The 23,241-nt window shown below is 38.2% G+C and overlaps 1 protein-coding gene across 3 annotated transcripts in view; it reads left to right on the plus strand.

The window, feature by feature from the left end:
- Positions 1-23,241, plus strand: part of LOC127570410 (adenylate cyclase type 1-like) — a 176,984-nt gene that overhangs the window by 69,534 nt on the left and 84,209 nt on the right. For all 3 annotated transcript variants that reach the window (XM_052015965.1, XM_052015967.1, XM_052015966.1), the window contains exon 6: positions 21,932-22,090. In XM_052015965.1, coding sequence (XP_051871925.1) covers positions 21,932-22,090 — 159 coding nt within the window. The remainder of the gene's footprint in view (positions 1-21,931; positions 22,091-23,241) is intronic.

A 23,241-nucleotide genomic window follows, 5' to 3' on the forward strand; every position in this document is an offset into this window, starting at 1 on the left:
ATATCTATCCTGTCAAACCTGTTAACAAGTCTATTGGAGAGATGACTGGGGAGAGAACGGTGGAGGGTGTTATGGATAAAATTAAAAGATGATATAGGGGCAGGCAGGCTGAGCAGCAGGGAAGCAAATCCAGAGAGGAAAACACAAAATCCAGTTCCCACATCCCCACTACCCTTTGCACTCTATTTCCCAAGTCAAGACTCACTCTGATTTTGCATCTCTGCATTTATCTCTTTTAAATAAAAAAGAATGTATTTTGTTTATGAGATTATTATTGACATTTATATACCCATATTTCATATCATATTTCACATTTTTATAAATATAATCTTTATAGGCAAGCAAGATGGACATTGGTTTGCAGAGGATTAACATTGCTGATGTTTGCATTCCAGATGTTCCAACTGCACTAACTACTTACCTATCATACATTATGGGGCAAAGCAAAGAAACCCCCAACCCCAAAATAAAAAATGTGCCACCTCCCAAACTGGTTGGACACCAGTATTATAGCTTCCTAACTGCAGCCTTCTTCTCCTCCATTTGCCTTCTCATGGTTGTTTGGAAAATGCAGCTAACCTCCTGTTCATTTCAGTAATCAGTCTACTACTAAAGCATTGCTCTGCACTTTATGGTTGCAACAATTTCCATTTATATGGACTTTGAGTAAAATGCCCATTGCAAGAGTACTAGCAAAAAAGAATTGATGCTTATAAAGTTATGGGGTTGGAAGAGATGAGAGCCAAGGAGGAGTGAGTACATGGTGGGATTTGAAGACATGGTTGAGGATTTTAGAATCAAGATACTGTTTACCTAGGATCCAATGTCAATCAGCAATCACAGGGGCGATGGGTGAATGAGACAGGACATTTTTCAAATGGAACATAAGTAGCAGAATGTTGGACAACGTCAGGTTGATGGAGTTGGCTGACAGAATTTTTACCAGAATTTGGAAGAACTACATAATGTGAGTAAGTTGTCAAGCTTCCATTCAGAATTAAGGCAATTTCTGCATGTTTTAATTAGAGTGAGCATTTAAATCCATATCTAAACAGCTTTGTAACAGGAGCCACGTTGTAAACAGAGGTCATATCTGTGTTTGTTGTGTTTATTGTCAGTAGCGAGGACTGCACATCAGCACCAATTTACAAGTGGTTGGAAATTGTGAGTGTGACTGGTATCAGGAATTGGAAGCTCGCCCTGTTATTTGACATTCAAACCTTTTGAGGATTCATGTGCAGTTATAGAATTGACACTGGAAAAAAAAGACACAGATGTATTAGTAGCATCTCCCAAATTTGATTTTATTTTAATAAAGTTTAAATCCAAAAAGGCCTTTTTGTCAAACAATACATAAAACATGATAAAGCAACAGAACATACCCGTCTTACAAAAAGAACTTACAATGTGAATAGTAACCCTTCAGGTCATTTATAGTGAATAAAGAAGGCAGCAATTCCCACCACAATGTTAATACCCGGGCACTGTTGAACAAGTAAGATTCCTTCTGAAATGTGTGAGTTATAACTCTGTCACTTATCATTTCATCATCTGCATCAAAAAGTATTTTATCTACAAAATAGGTTGTTGGTGTGCTATAAACTGCTCCATTCAAAGTTGAGTGATATGTTTACAATTCATTGGTGACCTTGAGCTTCACTCTTGAAATTGAAATTGTATTAGATGACTGATCACAAGGATTTTTTTACTTGTATTGTCATCTAAAATATAAAATACAAATGTTTGTAGTTGTGCAGGCAAAAAAAAGTATGATAAGATCCTCAAATAATGAAAGAAGTGATATCTAGTGGTTTGTACTCCTAGGATTATTAATTGCCATTGGAACACGATGATACAGCAACACAGGGCTGGGGAGCCACATCACAGATCACCACTAGATAACAGCCCATAGTCCAGAGGCATTGGTTCTTCACACATTAACTCTTCTGATTTACCTGAAATGTTGTTGATAAGCACTGAATGAATAGCCACCATTCTCTTACAATTCATTTTCTGGGGGGCATCTGAAAATCAAATGATCTGTTAACATGGCTTAAGCTTGTACTATTCATAGTGGGGAATTTGTGGAATTCCTTGCCACGTACAGCAGTGGAGGCCAGGTCATTGGAGGTGTTTAAGGAAGCGATAGATAGATATCTAAATAGTCAGGGTATCAAGGGATATGGGGATAAGGCCGGAAATTGGGGTTAGATTTTTTTTTGCTTTCCCCCCCCCCCCAATTTCTCATTTCTTTTTCTTTTTTCCTTTTCTTTGGAGCAGACTCGATGGGCTGAATGGCCTACTTCTGCTCCCTTGTCTTGTGATCTTGCGGGAATTATCAACAGATGGTTTGGAGCATATGTCCAGCTGTACTCTTGGGGTTTGCATGATGCTGCAGAGAAAAGGAAAAGTTAAGTGATTTTTCCATGGGAGGTAGAGGAAAAAAGAAGTAAACAATGCCTTGGGACTGTCGTTCCCTTCCTATAGCCTGAGGTTGGTGTAGGGGTGACAGTGATGGTGAAGCAGAGGAATGAATCATAAAACCATTTCCTTTATAAAATATCTCTAATTGGAGGATAGCCAAACAGACTTTTTATTTGTTTGTGCCTAACTTTCTCCTTATGCCAACATGAACATTAAGCATGTTAAGAAGGGCTTCCCAAAATATTTTGTAATATGATCACATTTCAGTACTTGAAATTTCAGACGCCTCAGAAGTCAAACACAAAATAAAACAATTGAGCAACATAATAATTGGCACATATCAAGATTCTACTAATCCAAGGAGAGCTAGCAAACTGCATACAAAACTGACTGGATGGTAGGAAACAGATGGTAATGGTGGAAGGATGTTTCTCAGACAGGAGGTCTGTGATTAATGGTGTGCCCCAGGGGTTGGTGCTGGGCCCATTGTTATTTGTAATCTAGATTAATCATTTGGATGTGAATAAATGAAGAATATTTAGTAAATTTGCAGATGACACGAAAATAAGTGGTGTCGTAGACAGTGAACTGGAGTATCAAGAATTGCAGCGAGATCTTGATCAGCTGGGTAGGTGGGCTGAGGAATAGCAAATGGAATTTAATTCAGATAAGTGCAAAGTATTACATTTTGGAAGGACAGATCAAGGTTGGACTTTTACATTGAACGGAAGGGTCCTGGGTACTGTTGTGGAACAGCGGGACCTTGGAATACAGGTGCCTAGTTCTCTTAAAGTGGAGTCACAGGTAGACAGGACAGTGAAGGCAGCTTTTGGCATGCTGGCCTTCATCAGTTAGGGCACTGAATATAGAAGTTGGGTGGTTATGTTGCGATTGTACAAGACATTGGTGAGGCGACACTTGGAGTATTGTGTTCAGTTTTGGTCACCCTGATATAGGAAGGATGTGATTAAACTGGAAAGAGTGCAAAAAAGATTTACAAGAATATTGCCAGGACTTGACGGACTGTGTTATGGGGGAGGTTAGACGGGTTAGGACTTTACTTCTTGAAACATTGGAGACTGAGGGGTGATCTCATAGAGGCATATAAAATCATGAGGGGCATAGATAGGGTGAGTGGTATTTTTTCCGGGATTGGGGAATCGAAAACTAGAGGACATAGTTTTAAGGTTAGAGGTGAAAGGTTTAAGAAGAACCTGAGGGGCAGGTTTTACACAGCGGTTGGTAGGTATATGGATCCAGCTGACAGAGGAAGTGGTTGAGGCAGGTACATTAGATACATTTAAGAAGTATGTGGACACGCATATGGATGACAAGGGTTTAGATGGATATGGGCCAAGTGCTGGGAAATTAGATTAGCTTCAATTTATACATCTTGGTTGGCACAGATACATATGGGCTAAAGGGCTTTTCAACTCTATGACTCCAATAGCAATGTGAAGATAATTGGACAACTTATTTAGGTCTTCTTCAAACAGTGCTTTGGGATCTTTTATATCTGTTTGAGGGAGGAGACTGGATCTCTGAAAGTGCAGGACTTCCTCAATCTAGACTTTTGTGCTGAAATCTCTGGAGTTGGATGTGAATCCTTTACATTGTAATACTTGATTTACTGACTTCGTGACCTGCATGCATGGAGACTCCCAGAGTCCCACATTTCCCAGTAATGGATACTCCAGCCTGCCAGAGAATCTGGTCTCCCAGCCAGTGGGCAGGAGGTGAAGGCAGTGCAAAGACTGTCTTTTCCTCAGCGGCTCTTGTTGCCCAGTTGAACAGGTAGGGAACCCTTCACTCCTTTATCTCCCACCCTCTCTCTTTCTCCTACTCTCACCACCTGCCTTACCACAGGGCACTGTGCCTGCCCAGTAGATGGCAATGGCAGCAAATTCAGATTGAGCATCGTAACCTACAGTTTCTGGATGTTGACAGAATGGGTAGGTAGGCGTCTCCCATCCCTCAAGATCAATGCAGAGCCACTAAAGCATTAGAAATGCAGGGCACATATGCTGACAGTAAGAGTAGTGGTGGGGGTGGACAGAACAACAGTTTTCTGAGTATCGTGTCCAACATCTAAGGCAATGAGACTGGCCAAATATAACCCATGAATTGCAATGCTGTCAGTTGATGATCTGACCACTTTAGGATTGGGGGCCACAGTTTGGAAAACCATGAATTAGAGCTTTCTATTATTTAATATTAATGGCACCAATAAATGCTGGAGGTTAAATTACGTGTAGACTGAGCACATGGTGGCTGCTTGCTGTACAGCCAGTCAAATTTCCATTTCCATTGTCTTTGTTGTCTCTCTTTCTAGTGTTCATTTCAAATAACTACAGTTCTTTTTGATAGTTATCATGGTTATAATGTCATATTTCTGTGAAACTTCATGCTGTGAACAAGGTGAGCAATGTGTGTCTCCTTAACAGGTTATGTGTGGGAATTTAAATTTGACCACTTTTTATAGAAGATATTAATCATATATTATGCACATATGTACTTAATTATTATGGGATAATAGTTGCATGCCTGATTTAACCATAACCCTTCACCCCATCATACACACCTCTGCTCATGATCTTCCCCCACACATTTGTGAAAACAACCAACGAAACAAAAAAAAATATTAGAAATGGACATTTTTATTCCAGGTGACACCATGGCTTTACCACTCATTGATTGGAAGAGCTTTCTGACATACAGTAACTTACTAAGTTTCCACATGAATAGCAACTTGGGTAAGGCATTGGATAGGGTTGATGCTTGATGTCAAAAGAGTGTTTCCAGAACAAAAAAAGCTGAAATTAGCATATCAAAACAATTTAATAAACCATGGAACCAAAAACAGTGCCAAAATACTATGAATGTGGCTTGATAAAAGTAACAAATTAAACCAGAAGCTAAGGAACTCCTCATTTTATCATCTTTATTACTTTAAGTGATATGTATTGAGCTGGAAAATGTTTAGTTGAACAGTAACAGGAGATAGTGTTCTGTAAAATGTTCAGAAAATATACATTTTAGAAAATACATGATTTTAGTGAATTTTCAGTGGCTAAAATGTAGCATTAGATTGAAAAATATATATGATACCGTTTTCAAGATAGTAATTCAGACAGTCCGATGAAGCATGAAATAGTCTAGGCGATGACAAAGTTTGGCTTCAACTGAGAGCCCTGTTTGCCTAATGATGCAGACAACAGAATAAATACAGAATCTTTTATCCAGTGTAATGTGAAACAATATGAAACCTGAAAGTTAAGTTCAATTTTTTGATTAAGCTACAGTGAAAGCATCCTCGTTAAATCACATGTCTGTTTCATGATTTGTATTGGACAGGGAAGGCACAGAAAACAAAGTGTTGAACAATCAAATGGGGGTGAATGAATGTGAAGGTGCCTTGTTTACATGAAAATATGGTTAAACGAAATATAAACATATAAATTTTTCAGAAGAACTATTTCAAGCCTGTGTGGATACTGGGCACAAATCAGTCTTATTTAATTATGGGTTTTATAGCCAATTGACCCCCAAGGTGATTTCAACTCCAGTATCTTAAGGGTCATCTTGGACATGTATTTTGACCGATTTTGGAGTTTAGGAACATGACAAATGCAATTAACGAAAACAAATAACTGCAGATGATTGAAACTAGACATGTGACAGAAAATGCTGAAATCATTGAGTTGGTAAGTCAGTATCTGTGGAAAGAGAAGCATATATTACCTTTCATGTCAATGACCTTTCATTGAGGGAGGTTTGTGGAGTGGAATACAGATGGTCCAAGGCTGCAGCTTGTTCTATCTTCAGCTGCTGGAGCTGTAAGTTCTACTGTTCCTCACTGTAGGAGGAAGAAGCCAGCTGGTGAAACAAAGAAGACATGGCTGGAGCTTGCCCAGGAAATCAACAGCAAGCTTGTGGATTCCTTGCTGAATGTGATTTAATGACCTAATCCATTCCTCTCTGTCTATGAACTTGTATTCCTATCTGTGCATCCACCACTCTTCACCATCTTTAAGTTATGCTCTCCTTTAGTCATCATCACTGAATGCTCTCCAGCCATCTGCTCTACCCATACCAACACTGTCACTTAAAGGTTATGTTTTGCTCCTTGGAAGATAGAACCGCAAGACAGAAGCAGAGCACCGGAGATCACCCTCCAGCCCTCTTAAAATTGATAGCTTCAAAACATAGGGATGACAAACATTAGCATAGCCTTACTGGAGGAGAAGGAAGATAGGGGCCATCCAGCTGCGATATCAATTAGCCAAATTCCATACAAGACACATTCATATTGACAGTGTTACAATTAGTGATATATGATCATGCACTTAATGATTACTTAAAACATTCATATACAGTAGCTCTAGTTCATGATTTTAATCTTCCAGAAGTGTCTTTAATCTCCCTCAGGAGGTAGTCCACATTACTCCCTCTGAGGTTGTATAGATGATGGATACTCACTTGGAAGGGATCTGCAAGATATATAGTTGGTTTTCACCTGTGACTCACACTTCAAAGTGAGTGAGAGTAGTTGGTGGAGATAGGAAATTTGGTAGAGGACACAGGATGTTTCATCTGGATACAGATGCATCACTTCCAGGACCTCCAATGAACAGGACATTTATAAACCAGCAACAAAAAAATATGCAGTCTATTGGCAGATGTCCCAGTTCACTCTGCGCACCATGCCAGAGTGATTGGAAAACTATCTTCAGCATAAGTGGTATGATATCTCAGATATTTATGACAATGATCTTCTTCTATGGAAAGACCAGACATCTCTATTAAGCATTAAATGTAGCACTGCTAAAAGTGTAAATGTTTGCACAAGGTTGTTGTACATTGTGAATATGACCTTAAGCTTGTCCATTCATTGCCCAAGAACAACACAACTTTCTCCTGCTTATCTGCTAACAGAAAAGTGTGATGCACTGTGAGAGTAACAATGGGAACTCTGCTCAAAGTGCTTCAATTTCTCACCCATTGCCCCTCATCTTCCTCACATCATCCAACCCTCCAAAGCGACCTTTCCTGGAGCCCTCATAGACTCCAATGTCCAGAGAGCACTGGTCAAGAGCAACAGGGATCTGAGCAACCTACCTCTACCTCAGGGGTTGGATCATATAAAAGTGTCGGAAAGAGGAAGAGTAACTATTTGTAAATGCTCAAGAGAATGCACATGGGTACGTCACTGGACATTAGCTTAGTAGATTCTATTTTATTTCTTTCTACCACTTGCCCATTTTGCACATCTGTGATTGGTAGTTGACCGGTGCTCCTGTGATTATTAATGAAAACATGAAAAGATGCCAACCAATAAATTATCTGTTATTTGTTAGGTTATTTTGTCCTAGTAGTATCAAAGGTGGGGGAATAAGAAGCTTTTGCATGTAGTTTTTAGATGGGTGTACTAATGAAATCTAAGAGTTTCCCAAAAAAGAGGATATCCTGGGCATCCTTGTGAGTAATGAGCATCGCAGCAGCTCCATACGTTAGAGTACCACAGCAGCTCCATTGGTTCCATCACATTCTACCTGCTACTCTTCCTTCTTGAATTGTCAGAAGAAGCTCTGCTCTCTGCACTTTCTCAGCCCTGCACACCCAAACCTTACTGCTGTACAATATTGTATTGAACACAACACACTATTATCTTCCAGGAAACGTTGGCTGGTGTGTGCTGGAAACACATCTTCAGCATGCCTACAACTTGCTCAGTGACACATCTGTTTGTCATAGGGCTTTTATTGTACCACTCTTGTGCCTCAGTGGTTGTACTTCTCATGAGTCTCATCAGCTAAGTTTCATTGGAGTCTCTGTCCTCCCTTGATTCTGAGCAGCCAGCTAGTGGGTCTGCTTTAAAGTGCTTAGAGGTTTGGGAGGAGGAAATGGTGCGACATGTAGGCATCAAGGCATCTGCCCAGGGATCTTGTGCAGACTTGCTGGAAGATCATTCTGTCATCATGCAGAAGTTGCATGATTGTAGGTTGCAAGGCCCTGAAGTTGATAAATATTTTTGGGTGAAGTTATGAGTGGTGATGGGGTATTATTTGCTGCATGCACACTATTATTGACCCCTCTGTCTCTCTGGGGAGCTAGCCATAACCACAAGGCATACATCAATTCATTGCAATGGGAATTATCATAGGCAAAGTGGACACCATTACTGACCTGGGAATAGAAACAATTTTAACTTATACATTTGTGTGCTTAAAACTCTAATTTCCTGCAAATGACTCCAACAGAGCCATGGAGCAAACCAGAGTCAGAGAAAATGAGGATGGAGGTTACTCTGAAATCTTTTGGTAAGTGGCCAGGACCAGCCGCCATCCAGAAGGCTGCACCTGATCGTGCACCCAGAGCTTCCTCTGACACTATTAGTCTGATGATTTGAGGAGGCTTGACTGCATGCTGGGTGTGGCTGCCAATAGGTTGCAACCCACCACTGATACCCTCTCACCAGTTGAGTGGCAGAGTGTTGATGTTCCTACTGGTATTTGTGCTGTTGGACCTGCTTTTGTGCCCCCCAGTCCTGCTGGTTTCACTGGTGCTGACCACCTTCATCTCCTCAGCAAAGGTCTGCAGTAACACAACATTAGTGTTATGATAGGTCGAAGCTCCAATGTATAGACCATATGCACAGTCCTCCTGTTCAATTGTCAAAATAATCTCAAGTTGTTTAAAGCAACCTCTCAGCACAAGTGCTGCAAACCAACCTTTTCACATAAGCGAGCAAGAAAGCAGCCATAAGGTGTCAGTACTTGTTGGCATATTTCCCTGACGTGTCTTCATCCCCCTCAACCGCTGCTGTGTTCTTGTTTTGATTTCACTGGCAAATTACAGGAAGCCTGGAACACCCTAGGGTCCATGCTTAACTTACAACAGCTATGTGAATATTGCCGTAATTGAGCCATTAGCATATTGAAGCTGACAACCTACCTCTCCAGAGGGAGTTGTTTGCAGTTAATGTGCTGCAGTTAAATGTGCAAATTTCTGGGTTGGAACTCTTAAAAAATTCAGCTCAAATTCTCCATAGAGGACACAACTGCCCATGTCCTATCAATGTGAAACTTGCCCAACAGTAGTTTTCCTTAACTTTTAATTTTATATTGCAATTCCTCATCAGAAAATGAGCAGATATAAAGCATAATGGTCATTACATTGTAGTGAATAGTAGCCAACAAGCTTGGATCACTCTGATTGCATAATAATATTTGAGCAAACATAGTGTTGTCCCCGTCACAGGAAGAGCTACACTCTCACTTGGAAACTGTAAGAATAGTTTAATGAAGAGTGGTATGTGGAATTAGATAAACACATACTTTATTAAACACATACGTTATTTAACTCTTAAAAGGATCTGCCTAAAGATACAATTTTCACGAGACTGCTCACAGTTATGAATTGCCTTATCGTCATTATTTAGGAATAATAACCATTTGACTTCAATAGTATATACGAGTTGGGCACAAGAGTTTGGAATCAGGTCAGTCATTGGTCTTGCTAGCAGCTCCTTACTCCTCCTCCTCCAGATCCAGGGACCATTCCGTTAAGCAGTTTGTGGGTCCTAAGAAGAGTCCTCAGAAGCAACGATTCTCTGCTTCCAGTTGCCTCATGGAACAACGGTAAGAACATTTCTGTTGTCCCATTCAATCAGTTAGAAACAGCAATCCTATTCCCAGTGGACCATTTTGTTCAAGCCCAACTCCCAGTGTTGTGACCTATTGACAGTATCCTTAGTAGTTCCCTTTCTTCCAGTGGTGGGAAAAGTATTTAGAAGACAGATTTGTCTTTGTTTGCAAAAGGAAGCTCTTCAAAAGTCATATCTATTGTTCAATCTTCCTCTCTTCTGCAAGCTTTCTTTTGCTTTTTCACTTTCTCCTGCTGGAGGTAGATGGTGGGTACTTCAGAACATAAATTCCATGTTGCTCCAGTCTTTTGGACTGTATTAGACAACCTTGGACCGAATTATCAGGAATTAGGTTGATCAAAAGACGTTCTCTCAAAAATTCTGCTGCAAAAATCTTGAAATATATTCAGCTGCACATTGCAAACATAACATAAATAATTATATGTTCCTTATTTTTACGGATAAAGGTATTTCAATGGGAAAGCCACTATACAAGCCCAATTATGTCTTATGACATTGTTTGATCAACTCTGTTTGCAGCAAATTTACAGAAGGCCTTCCGCATCGATTTTAATGTATATTGAAGGCACTGACGGTTTGTTAGAGCCATTGTCTTCACTCTTGGTTTGATGCACCCACACTCTGTCAACATATTCGTGCCCTCGTTTTCTCCCTCTCATTCTCTCCTTCTCTCTCGCACTTATACTTTCTCCTTCCAACTGTAAATTCTGAAACCTTAGCTCAAAAATCAGTGTTGTACTGTCACCATGTACCCAAGTCTTAATAAACCACTTCAAATTTGAACTAGTCCTGGCAAACTTGTATGAATTGGAATTGTGTTTTTAAGAATTCATATCTGTCATCCTTAAAATATTTTGCTTGGTCATGTATGAATATGAAGATCCAGAGGAGTGCAGATTCTTGGGGTCTATGTTCATGCATGAAACTGTAAAAAAAATATGCTAAGTATTGAACACCGATGAAGACATAGAAGCAAATTATGGAATGCAGAATGCAAAGAGTGTTGAATAAAAACATTATAGATTAGAATAACCATCCTTTTTGCAGCTTGTGTGCAGTAGTGCAGCATTTTATAATGTGCAGATTTCAATTGTGTAGCAAGTATCTAAACTGTTACAATAAAAAGGAAACACAATGTATTCTAGCTAGAATAAGGTTATGAGGACAGAGTTAAGAGGTCAGCACTGTGATAGGAATTAGGTAAAAGGATAGCATTGTAGCGAGAAGAATCATGTCCAGCCCATCGTGGTGATGATGTTTATAATGATTTTTGTAGCAATATTTAGTCATTTACTAGATTTTAACTGATTTCTCTGAGATTCCATGTTCACGAACCATAGCCTCTTATCATCCCAAAGTTATCATTCACCAAGAAATGTATTTTCTTCTTTTCTCCTCATTCCTTACCTTCTGCTACTTCTTTACAAAATAAAATCTTTCTAAGTTATTTCCCCTTAAACAGGAGAATTGTTAAATCTTATGAGGTAGTCACTCATTAAAAATGAGATAAATCCTCCCATGCATCTGTTCTGTTCCTGGTCATCATTTTTCAGAAGTATTTTGTTCTTGTAAAAATGTATTCTGATAGAAGAAATCTTCTTTCTAGCCTCAACAGATACTGATTTTCAGCAGGTTTGATCACTTAATAATTATAAGTAATCTCCCGTTTCTGTTGAGGCAATCTTTAATTTGCTTGCCTGGAAAGGTTAAAACAACCTTTATCTGTTTTGCTTAACATCATTTTAACCATTCCATTTTCTTCACTGATCCCTGTACCCTTAATCCTAACCCTCTGATCCATTTTGTGCACAAATATAGATTTCAATTCATGTTCTGCTTTCTTTGTGAGAGCATCTCACCATTGTAACTTTCACTTTTGAAAGAAATACCAAAGAATTTTGATTGTTTCACCATATCTTGGTTGTTCAGGATATAACATTAATTGGGTAAAATGAATAATCAATGAGGCACCCAAAACTGACGATGGCAATATAGGATCTAATATTTTAATTTAGCCTTTCCAAAACAGACATAATAACTGCCTCAATTCATGACTACCAACTGCCCCACTCCCATCAATTACATAAAATAAACTTTAAAAATACTTTAAAACTTTATTTATACAACACGGTAACAGGCCCTTCCAGCCCAACGAGCCCGCGCCACTCAATTACACCCATGTTAACCTTATAAACGGTACATCTTTGGAATGTGGGAGGAAACCGGAGCACCCAGAGGAAACCCACGCAGATACGGGGAGAACATACAAACACCTTACAGACAGCGGCAGGAATTGAACCCCGATTGCTGGCCCTGTAACAGCGTTACACTAACCGCTATGCTAATGTGCCACCCTATAAATGATTTTAAAATCATTTTTAATTCTCAGAAACATGCTTAAAAGAAATACAAAGAGTGAGGCCTTCTAAAAGAGTTATTTTCTTCTTTGCAAAGTGTAAAATAAAACAGAAAATGCAGCAAACATTTACCAGGTCAGGCAGTATCTATGGAGAGAGAAACAGAGTTAACATTTTAGGTCAATGACCCTTCATCAAAACTGGAGAGTAAGTCAGAAGTCCTATCAGAGAGAGAAGCAGAATTTCTTTAAGGTGAGTATTCCTAGAAGAGAAATGGCAATGAATTGAACAGCAATTGAAAATCACAAAGACTACAGATAGACTAGGAGTATATTTGGCAAATGTGTGCTTTTTTCCCTCTCATCGATTTTCTATCCATTGTATTCAAGGAGCCTTCACAACTCATCCAGTTCACATACTGTGAACCCTGTGAGATAAATGAGACGGGCAGCTAGTTGCAACACAAGTAGGAAGGAAACCTGTTTTTATACAGCATCTTTTCAGCCTCAATTTATTCCAAAGTGCTTCATATCCAATTAACTACCTTTTGACTTGTATTCAGTGTTGAAATATAGATAAAGCAGTAACTAGTTTCCACAAACAGCAATGTAATAATTATCAGCTGCACTGTATAGTGACTGATATTAGATGCAGGATAAATGTTGGCCAGGGCACCAGGGATTCTCCATCTTTCCATTAGAATAGTGACACAAGATCTTTTACATCTATTTGAGAGAACAGCCACTTCATCTGAAAGATGGTACATTCAACAGTGTAGAACTATTGCTAGACCTGTACATGACATGTGGTCTGGGTTATAAGTACAAAGGAAGGGCTAAATATGGCAATATATCGAAGAAAATTTTTGCAACCACAAAAATGGATCTGGTAGAAAATAAGAAAGCACCAATGGATGGAAATGTTTCTTTAATAAAAAAAGAAATCAGTATAATGAAGAGATTTGTCCGTAAATTTTAAGAAAAAAAGAATGCATTGACAGAGAAAATAACATACAAGGTAATAGAAGTCAAAATGAAAGGATTATATGGATTTAATTTTGCATTCCATGTTGGATGTGGCATCTCTTTTTAGCAAGCTATAATCAATGACCACACCATGCCTGCTAAAGTGTCAATATGCCTTTCTCTTTAAGAGGTGCAGACTGGCTGTAAGCAACAAAAACTAGCTTGAACTGCAGCTAGATTCTCACGAAATAAGAATGTATTCTAGGAATAAAGTATTCTGGTTCAAACCAGTTTTTATGAATTCCCATTGCTCAAAATAGCGTATGTGATGAAAGTTCAGTACCGAAATGGATGAATGATGATGTCCCATCTGCTCCCTTCACGGAGAAAAGAAAACACAGCTGCTATCCAGCAGAACCTGTGCTATATCTACACTGGAGCATCTTGACCGGGGAAGCCAACCAATCCTAATGCGAAGGTCCTCCACAAAACAGCTGGGACATTGCCAAGATCGAAATGGGCACTGAGCTATGATTGTTAGGATTGCAATACACTATTAACTTGTGTCCATTTGACCTCATGTAGGCCGTGTCCAAAAGCAACTCTGGGTACCTAATGTGACCTCAGCATCCAGCTAGTACTAACAGTGCCACTGATTGCCTTAGTGTAAAACAACAGAATCAACTTTGGGAGAGAATAGCAACTGTTTCTGCTTGCCTGCTTAAAGCCAGCCTGCAACAATTAAAATAGGAGGTGCCTAGTGGCTGCAATAGGTGGAAGAATCCACTCTGGACATGAGTGCAACATACCATAGGAGGTGGCACATGAATGAAAGTGAGCTTCATGCACTGCCGGCCTTGGTTATGAGATGGGAAGAAGGGGAATTGTTCTCTCTCTGCAGAATGTGCATAACAGGCCTTGGTTCCACTGCAGTACTCAGACATTGGCTGGCTCCTGCTGTGTTGCAGCAGATGTGATATACCAACTATTAGAAGCTGCACGGTAGTTGGGGACACAGCTGTTGAAATGGAGTTGGCCACTGCATCCATAGTGGAAAGGATGGACTCCAGGCTCCATGCATCATCACTCTTGTTGCTGAGCTGTCTACCTAGTCGGGTGAGAATTCTTAGCTATGTGAAAGGCAGGGAGGCAAGGATAAGGTGAGAGAAGGGCAGAGATGTGGGGTAAGTGAGCCAAGACCCAGAACTTTGCACATCTGTTGTTTATAGATTAGAAAAGCTGCAGGATGAACGGGAAGTATATTGTGAGAAGAAGAATTGAACATATAGTTATCTCCAATGTCACCATGCCACAAATTGTGGTAGCTGCTTCAGAAATTGCCAATGCTTCTTCCTGTAGAGCGTGAGCATTGGAGCTAGACTTGCTCTCTGCTATTTGAAGTGATTTTGTAGCACCTTGTCCTGCAGGGCAGAAGGAAGTATGTTAGTGTCTTGCAATGTGTTTTGATTATTTTCCCATGATGGCTAAAGTAGTGCTAAGCATGTGAGGCGATTGTGGAGCAATTGAATATTAGGTCCAGTCTCTGAGTGGTATATACTTTTTATGGTTGTCTCTTGGGGATATATTACAAGGTGCAATGAGTGAGGTGAGTTGTGAATTGGTGGGAGATGCATTTTGAAGCTGTGTTTAGTAACTTTAATCATGTAGAGTTTTGGTTGTCCTACTATGGGAAAGACATCATTAAACTGGAAAGAGTGAAGAGAAGATATACAAGGACACTGCCAGGACTCAAGGGCCTGAGTTATAGGGAGAGATTGGGCAGGCTAGGATTATATTCCTTGGAACATAGGAGATTGAGGAGTGACCTAATAGAGGTGTACAAGATCATGAAGGGTATTAGATAGGGCGAACGCAGAAAGTCTTTTTCCCAGGGAAGGGAAACTAAAAACTAGAGGGCATAGGTTTAAGGTGAGAGGTGAAAAATTTAAAAGGGACCTGAGGGGCAACTTCTTCATTCAAAGGTAGTGTGTGTATGGAATGAACTGCCAGAGGAAGTGGTTGAGGCACGTAAAATAACAACATTTAAAAGACATTTAGATAATTACATGGATAGGTGGGGTTCAGACAGATATGGGCCAAATGGGGGTAAGTGGGACTAGCTTGGTGGGCACCATGGTCAGCTTGGACAAGTTGGGCCAAAGGGCCTGTTTCTATGCTACATTACTCTATGTGTGTACTTTGTCCATGTCCTGAGAGATTTTTTTTTGCCATTGCTTAAATACTGTTACACCTTTAAATATAATTTTCAATCTATTTCACCTCGCTACTCTTCATATCAAGGCAATCGGCATTGTTCAAATTAAAGACCCTGGTTTCAGATTTAGCCACATCACTCTCAGAATTAATATAAAATTTGCATCATATTATGATCAGTCTTCCCCAGAGGACTATCATCATGAGATTATTAATTAACTCATTAAACAACACATATTTACATATATTGATTCATTAATAATCTTTTCTACTTAGTTAAGTTAGAGAATTGAGGGCTATATGCAACTGGTATAGATGAGTTAAAGCCTGCAGCCAATCAGCTGTGATCATATTTTATGGTGGGGAAATGCTTGAGGGGCTGGGTGGCCTACTTCTATTTTCTTGTAAATGTGGATGTTTCTGTCAACATGATTGAATATTGAAAGGTCTGGATAGAGTGGATGTGGAGAGGATGTTTCCATTAATAGGAGAGCCCAGGATCAGAGGGTATAGCCCCAGAATAAAGGGACATCCTTTTAAAACTGAGATGAGGAGGAATTTCTTCAGCCAGAGGGTGATGAATGTGTGGAATTCATTGTCGCAGAGGGCTGTGGAGGCCAAGTCATTGGGTGCATTTAAGGCAGAGATTGATAGGTTCTTGATTGGTAAGGCTGTTAAGGATTATGGGGAGAAGGTGGGAGAATGGGATTGAGAAAAAAAAAGCCATGATTGAATGGTGGAGCAGATTTGATAGGTCGAATGGTGCATTACTGCTCTTACATCTTATTGTCTTAATATCTCAGGAAAACAACTTGGAAATAATTTTACCCTTACTGATGCCCATTGAAGTAATATATCTGTGCAATAACACATTTTAATTTTAGTTGTCTCCTTAAGGAGAAAAACATGATAAAGTAGCTAACCCTTGAGGTGCCCCCCGTGAAAACATGAATGGTCATTGCAGCTTAGAAGTGGAGGGCAGTGGTGGTCTTCATTCCTGTTGAGATTGCAATGTGATTAATCTGTAGGTCCTGCTGATCCTTTTAGACCAGATGGTGTAGTGTCTTACTGAAACTAATCTGATTTATTCTGCAAGGTTTGTGCTTTAATTGTCCTCCTGCCTCACATAATACCTGCTGGAGTTATTGAGCCAGTTCAATTATTTTTATTAACAGGGCCTTTCTCCTAAGTTCCATTTTAAAATCTGTGGCTGTGACAATCATGCTCATCCATGCTTGGTGTGTGCCTTTGTACTCCTCTCCACCAGTCACTTTTACCATGGCAATAATAATACTTCAGAATTTTCCCTTTTTGTAGTTTCATACCTGCCAGATCCAAGATAAAATACTTGCTTTATAATGGTTCTTCATGGTAGTGTTATTCTACTTCATTTTTTTATTATTGGCTTTTATACCTAATAATTTTAATTGGCCATTTTCCCTAATATTTATCTCAGCTATTTAGGAAGAGTTAAACTCCTGAAAGTAAAACAATTCATGATGCAATTTATCATGAGACAACAGTACCGCTTACTTCTGCTGCTTTTAAATTACAGCTGGATAAGTCTGTTTTGTCCTGTTCCCCTCCCTATAACTGTGGTGGGCCGAAGGGCCTGTTTTGTGCTGTAAGGTTCTATAACTCTACTTAATAACAACAATTTCAATCTATCTGACAACATTAACAACTCAGAGACAAGTTTGGAAAGTTCTAGCTTAATAAATTTTGTGAAACAGCTAATGACCTGGATCTGGCAGAGCTGACACAAAACAAAAACAAACAAAACACTTCTTTTTAAACACTTGAGTCTTTTCCCATGAAAATTACTTATCTTTGCATTCCCCCATGATAAATAAACAAGAGGTTATGTATGAATCAGGAAGCCAATTGCAATCATCTCCACGCATTTGGCTTTATTGAAGTTATCATTTTTTCTATTTTACATATTCTTAAGTATTCTTAATTTTTTTAAACATAGCCCAACAATATTATTTTAGATATAATGATGAAAGTATAGCAACACTTAAACACAGTTTTTTTTTGTACTTACCAAATATCTGGAAGAAACTTTGGAAGACCTCCACTTATCTTGCTTTTGATGTGTTTGCCACCTTATTTACTGTTGGCTAATATGCTGTTTGTTTCCAATCAGCTTTGAAGCAGGCAGTGTACGAGCCACCTTGGGACCTTTTGGCTTGTGAGGGAAGAAGAGTTTAGTGGAAATGGAGTAAGTTAAGAGGGAAGTTGAATTCAGAGTTTGTGTGTAAATTATCAGAGCCTTTGGGTCAAATTTTCCAACTAAGAAGACGATGCAGAGTAAGTTTATCAGTGGGTACAAAGATGAAACACCAGTTATGTGGAGAGATGAGAAGAGTTGAATTAATAATTTTGGAGCAGAGACTTAATGGAAATATCAATAATTATGAGGCTTTTTTTTTAAATGTAAATACTGAGAAACTCTTTCCACTGGTAGGAAGGTTGGTAATCAGAAGATACAACTGTAGGATGATTGGCAAACGAATCAGAAAGATAATTTTTTTGCATGTAGCTGTTTTACCCTACAATAAACTTTCTGAAAGAGTGATGGAAGCAGATGCCATTTGTACCTTCCAGAAAAAAATTGATTAATATTTGAAAAGGCAAATATATGTTGGGCTATTTCAGAGAGAAGAGCAAGAGACCAAATTTTGTTGAATAGTTCTACAAAAGAGTTGTCAGAGCCATAGTGTACAATTCTGTAAAAAGAATGAAATAAAGGACCAAGGAATTGAATCAAATGGTTTCTATAATTTAAGGTTTGTGAGGAATGATATTTGATAAGATATTCCAAGACTATCTTGTTTTAAAGAATGATTTATAAAAAACAGAAGTTTCACTAAAATGTGGCCTGAAAATATATTGTGCAATGAATTTTGAATATATTTCAGGTTTTTGGCTATAGCTTAGACTTGGCCTCATTAACAGATGTTGAAACGTGTTTAGTACACTACTTAAAGCCTAGATTTAAATATAGAAAATAATTCCATGATCTAAAGGTGAAGGGTAAATTTTTTTTGCCTAGTAGAAGATCATTAACTGATGATATGTTTAGTTTTAGTGCTTGATATGATATGTCTGAGGTCGCAGTTAATGCAAAACAATGTTCCAACTTAAAAGAAATACATTCTCTTACTTGCCTTGGTTTTATAGTGTTAGTCTTCTTGATGACCTACAAAATATATTACATCAAAAAAATTATGCATGACAGGCAGTGTAAAGTGAAAGTGAGTTGGGCTAAATAATAGAAATTGAAAGGAATAAGATTACAAAATAAAATCTAAGAAATATTTTTGCTTTCATCAGAGAACCCAGAATGTCACCAAAACAGTTGAAGAAACTGCTTTGGTTCCTTGTCCTTCACTCCTGATAATTCTATGCACCTGTGCCCTAATAAACTGGACAGGCAATGGGAGGCTAGTGCTGGTAATTGTTGCTGTTTTAGCAGCACTTGCACTTTGTCAATTTCCAATCTGTGTTTAGGGATTTTGGACTTGGGTTGTGTGTCATGATGCAGTAAAAAAAAATGCGTACTCTGCATTGAACAAGCAGCAACTCTCAGAGGACTTCTCAGACTTACTTTACTGGCTATTAAGCATGAAAATAGATTACGGTGCAAGTCATTCCTGCACCTGATTAAATCAAGGTTATTACTGTATTATTTATATAATGTTTTTATTGTTGATGGATTAGATCTATACAAGAACAAGGATTGTGCAACAAGACGATTGATTAGTATGTACATTAGTATTGTAATTCCAGTAAAATAGACATTTATTGCATCCTTGAAAATGGATGAAGTTCATTATCATTTTTGTTTATCTTCTAGGTTGTTTTCCATAAATTGAAACTATAGTCTGAAATATGCCCCATACTGTGCACTGTTAAGAATCATCACTACTTAATCCTAACCTAGAAAAAGACATCTACCTAAACTCTACAATTAAACTTGTGTGAAATGTCACTAAAAGAGGATATTCATTACATTTCCCCCTAGTAATGAGCTGAGTTCTTGAGTCAATTGCAGTTTATCCTACAAACAATACAGCCTAACCTAAACACCTTGATCTTGATGCCGTCCTTACCACACTGAAGCAAACCTTTCCTGAACCTGATCTCTTTATTACTGACCATAACCCTTAATCCTATCAATATTAACCCTAACCTCAAGCCCTAACCCTAAAATGACATTCAATTGCATAATACTGAACCTGCAGCAGTGCCACTATAATTGAAGCATTATCATCATCACTGCAAGTCATTTATTTTAACAGACACATTGAAAATATTATATTTGAGTATTATACAGCCTGCACAGCGGCAGAGGTTTAAATGTACCAACATGCATTACGGCAACCTTGTGGGAACATAATTAACTTACTTATGATGCTGACATAGCTAACAAAACGGACTCTCTTTAAAATATGTTCCCAAAGGAACCTATACTTCATCATTAGCACTAAGTGCACCATATACCAGTGTCCACACATACTAATCTGCCTCAGATTAATTTGTCTGAAATCAGTGGAAAGAACTTTGGGGGCAGAGTAGAATATGTTGATGCTAATATGCAGCGTGTTTAGCTCTAACAGCAGGGAATGAATTTCTAGGCAATTGAACTCTCAACGGAAATAATACATTAGAAATAAGAGCATCTAAATGTAGAAGAAGCACATTTGTAATTTTCTTTATAATGAAATTTCCCTCTTTTTGTACATAGAAATCTATTATTTCAATATACGCAAGGAAAATCTGTCTGCAGTATGCCAGGTTGCAGAGAATTCAAAAGGAGATTGCCAGTGCATCTGCTAGGTTATTTAATTTAGTTCATGAGCTGGGGAAGATCCAGGAACAGTGGGTTGCATGAAATTAAGCCTGGTTTGATCCTTTCATTTTATATATACCTTTCTATGACAAAATGAATGTGCATTTCCACAAAATATTAACCTCTTACTCAACCCGTATATATTCACATCCAAGGTTTATTTTTGCCACTGATTGTGATATTTCACAACTTCATTTCACTCAGTCATTTCCATCATAAGAGATTCTAGAATATTACAATGGAAGGAAACGTTTCTTGCATTGAATGTAAATTAACTTTGACATTTAAAATATGTTTTTTTATATATAAATCAATTTGGGTTTTAAAACACTGTGTTGTCAGAATTATCATATGAGGAATTTATAGTTAAAGGATATCCTTGTGTGGAACTGCAGAAGTAACTAATCATTGTTGGTTAAAAGAACTTATTTTCCCTTTAAGCAGAGTTAAATGTGCACCCAACTTTCATATTCCTGATATTGCTTTCCTTCAGAAATAAACTTCAGGAAAAAAGAGCAATGAAACTCCTTTTTAAAAAAGTATGCAAAAAACGGTTAGAAAATTAACTTAATCTTGTTGAAAAAACAAAAGTGTGTTGATAATGTCAGATATTATTAATTAATGAGCTGCTAAACTCCAGAATGCAGTAGTCAATTAACACCACTCCACTGTTTGCTATCTACAAATAATATCTTCCCCTTAGACTTCCTGTCAATTGCTAGATTTTCTCATTAAACAATGCACAAAGTTAGAGCTGGAGCATACTTAACAAGTCATTAAAGATGTACTTTTCTAGTGATGTAGTAACCTATAACAAATTATCAATCAACCTCTCTGGGGCAGAAGAGATAAAACTTAAACCATTCAATTTCATTGAATCATCATTTAGTTCAACAGATTTTACAAGTATTAATTTTAATTTATTTGTATTTTTTTATTTTTTTGAAAATTTCTCTCAATTTAATCCAATTGTTATTTCTTCTGTTTCTCATTCTGTACCTGATTTTGTATCGATCCACTCACATTCATTCTATTTCTTGGTTACCCCTCCTGACAACTTATTCACTTTGTCTTCTGCTCACACACGCTCCTGGATTCATATTCTCAAACATACAGTAGGGAGCAATGAAGGCAAAGGGAGAAATTCACCTTTGATTGCAAGTGTTGTTTGCCACCAACTGTACACTCTGCATATTTGAGAAATTAAACCCATTGGGACCAGTAAGCGAGGATGAGTATAACTGGTAGTTGATATGATCATACATGTTTAATGCTAGTAAACAAAAACAAATTTCTCTCCCATTGGGTTTCAGACCCAGTTGGTTTGTTCATGTTGCCTAAATCCAGGATTGCATGTGCTCATTTCTATTTCTCATCCGTGTTGAATCTGCAGATTGGTAAATAACGTATTGTCAGTAAATGATTAACGGTCTTAGGTCTATTGCAGGTCTGTGGCTGAAGCCACTGAAGTTGATCTCAATATGCGTGTGGGTCTACACACAGGAAGAGTGTTGTGTGGGGTCCTTGGTCTCCGCAAGTGGCAATATGACGTGTGGTCCAATGATGTAACCCTGGCAAATGTAATGGAAACTGGTGGTCTACCTGGGTAAGGAATATTTTCATTTAAAACTTAATAGATTGAAGTATAAATCCATTTATGGTAAGTCATAGCTGATAGGTTTAAAGCAATGTCATTGGAAGAAATATTCAGTGAAATTCTTTTTGCACTTTCATGTTGCTTAATAAATGTTCTGTGTGATTGCTGTTAGGATTTTTATTCATTCTGGTGTTAATGGAAAAAGTTGTGTCATTTGGATTGCCTCTTTCCTATCATTCCATCCAGCTGTCTTCTGCTTCCTTTTCCTTATTCTCTGCATTTTTAGCCTTCTATTTTGTTCACTTTTTTTTTTATAATGCTACAAGCAAATTGAAATCGGAATGCAGAGACCACTATGAAAGAAGGCTTCCTTCTTGCAGCAAAGTTGTTAGCATGCTTTTAAAGGAATGATTTAAATGCATAGAATTTCATCCCCAGTCAGTAACACTGCATCTGCTAGAGAGTACTGCCAGCACATTGTACTGTGTCTCTGAGCAGAGGTGAACTTCTGAAACAATGATATTGCTTAAAAAAAAAGTGTGAGGAAGAAACCATTTTTATTCTTCCCTCTACCCGGGAATACCATCAGAGTTTGGATGCAAGTTCCATTGTTGAACTGTAGGACTTCCATGCTGTTGAATGCTCCTGAACCACAATTCAACATATGAATCAGTTTAAAAATAATTTTTTGTAGGGCATTTTGGATTTTACCCCATTTCCTTATTAGTGGTGGAATACTTTCTTTAAAAAAATATTTGATTTTTGTCAGGAGTATTTAGCCAATCAAGCATGTTCCATCATGAAATTAGGTTAAAGGTGGTAAGTATGTCAGTGTCATTAATCCATTACCCCTTTGGAGAATAAATTACTTTGGAGCACTAATTTTACAATTATGTCTCCGGCACAGAAGAGGAAATAGTTACTCTATGTTTATCCTATCAGATTCCCACAATATTAAATTGCTTCTGGAAGTGTATACAGACAATAGTCACAGACACTTTCTTATCCATCTGCTTAAGATCTCCTCTAAAGATCCCAAAGTGCCTGAAATATGCACTTTTTCCCCCCACAAATTCATGCTGACTCTTTCTCATCAGCTTGTATTTGTCAAAATGCTCAGTCAGTCTGTTCCCGGTGATAGATTCAAGTAACGTCACTAA

The sequence above is a fragment of the Pristis pectinata genome, chromosome 5 (assembly GCF_009764475.1).
Source record: "Pristis pectinata isolate sPriPec2 chromosome 5, sPriPec2.1.pri, whole genome shotgun sequence".
Classification (NCBI taxonomy): Eukaryota; Metazoa; Chordata; class Chondrichthyes; order Rhinopristiformes; family Pristidae; genus Pristis; species Pristis pectinata.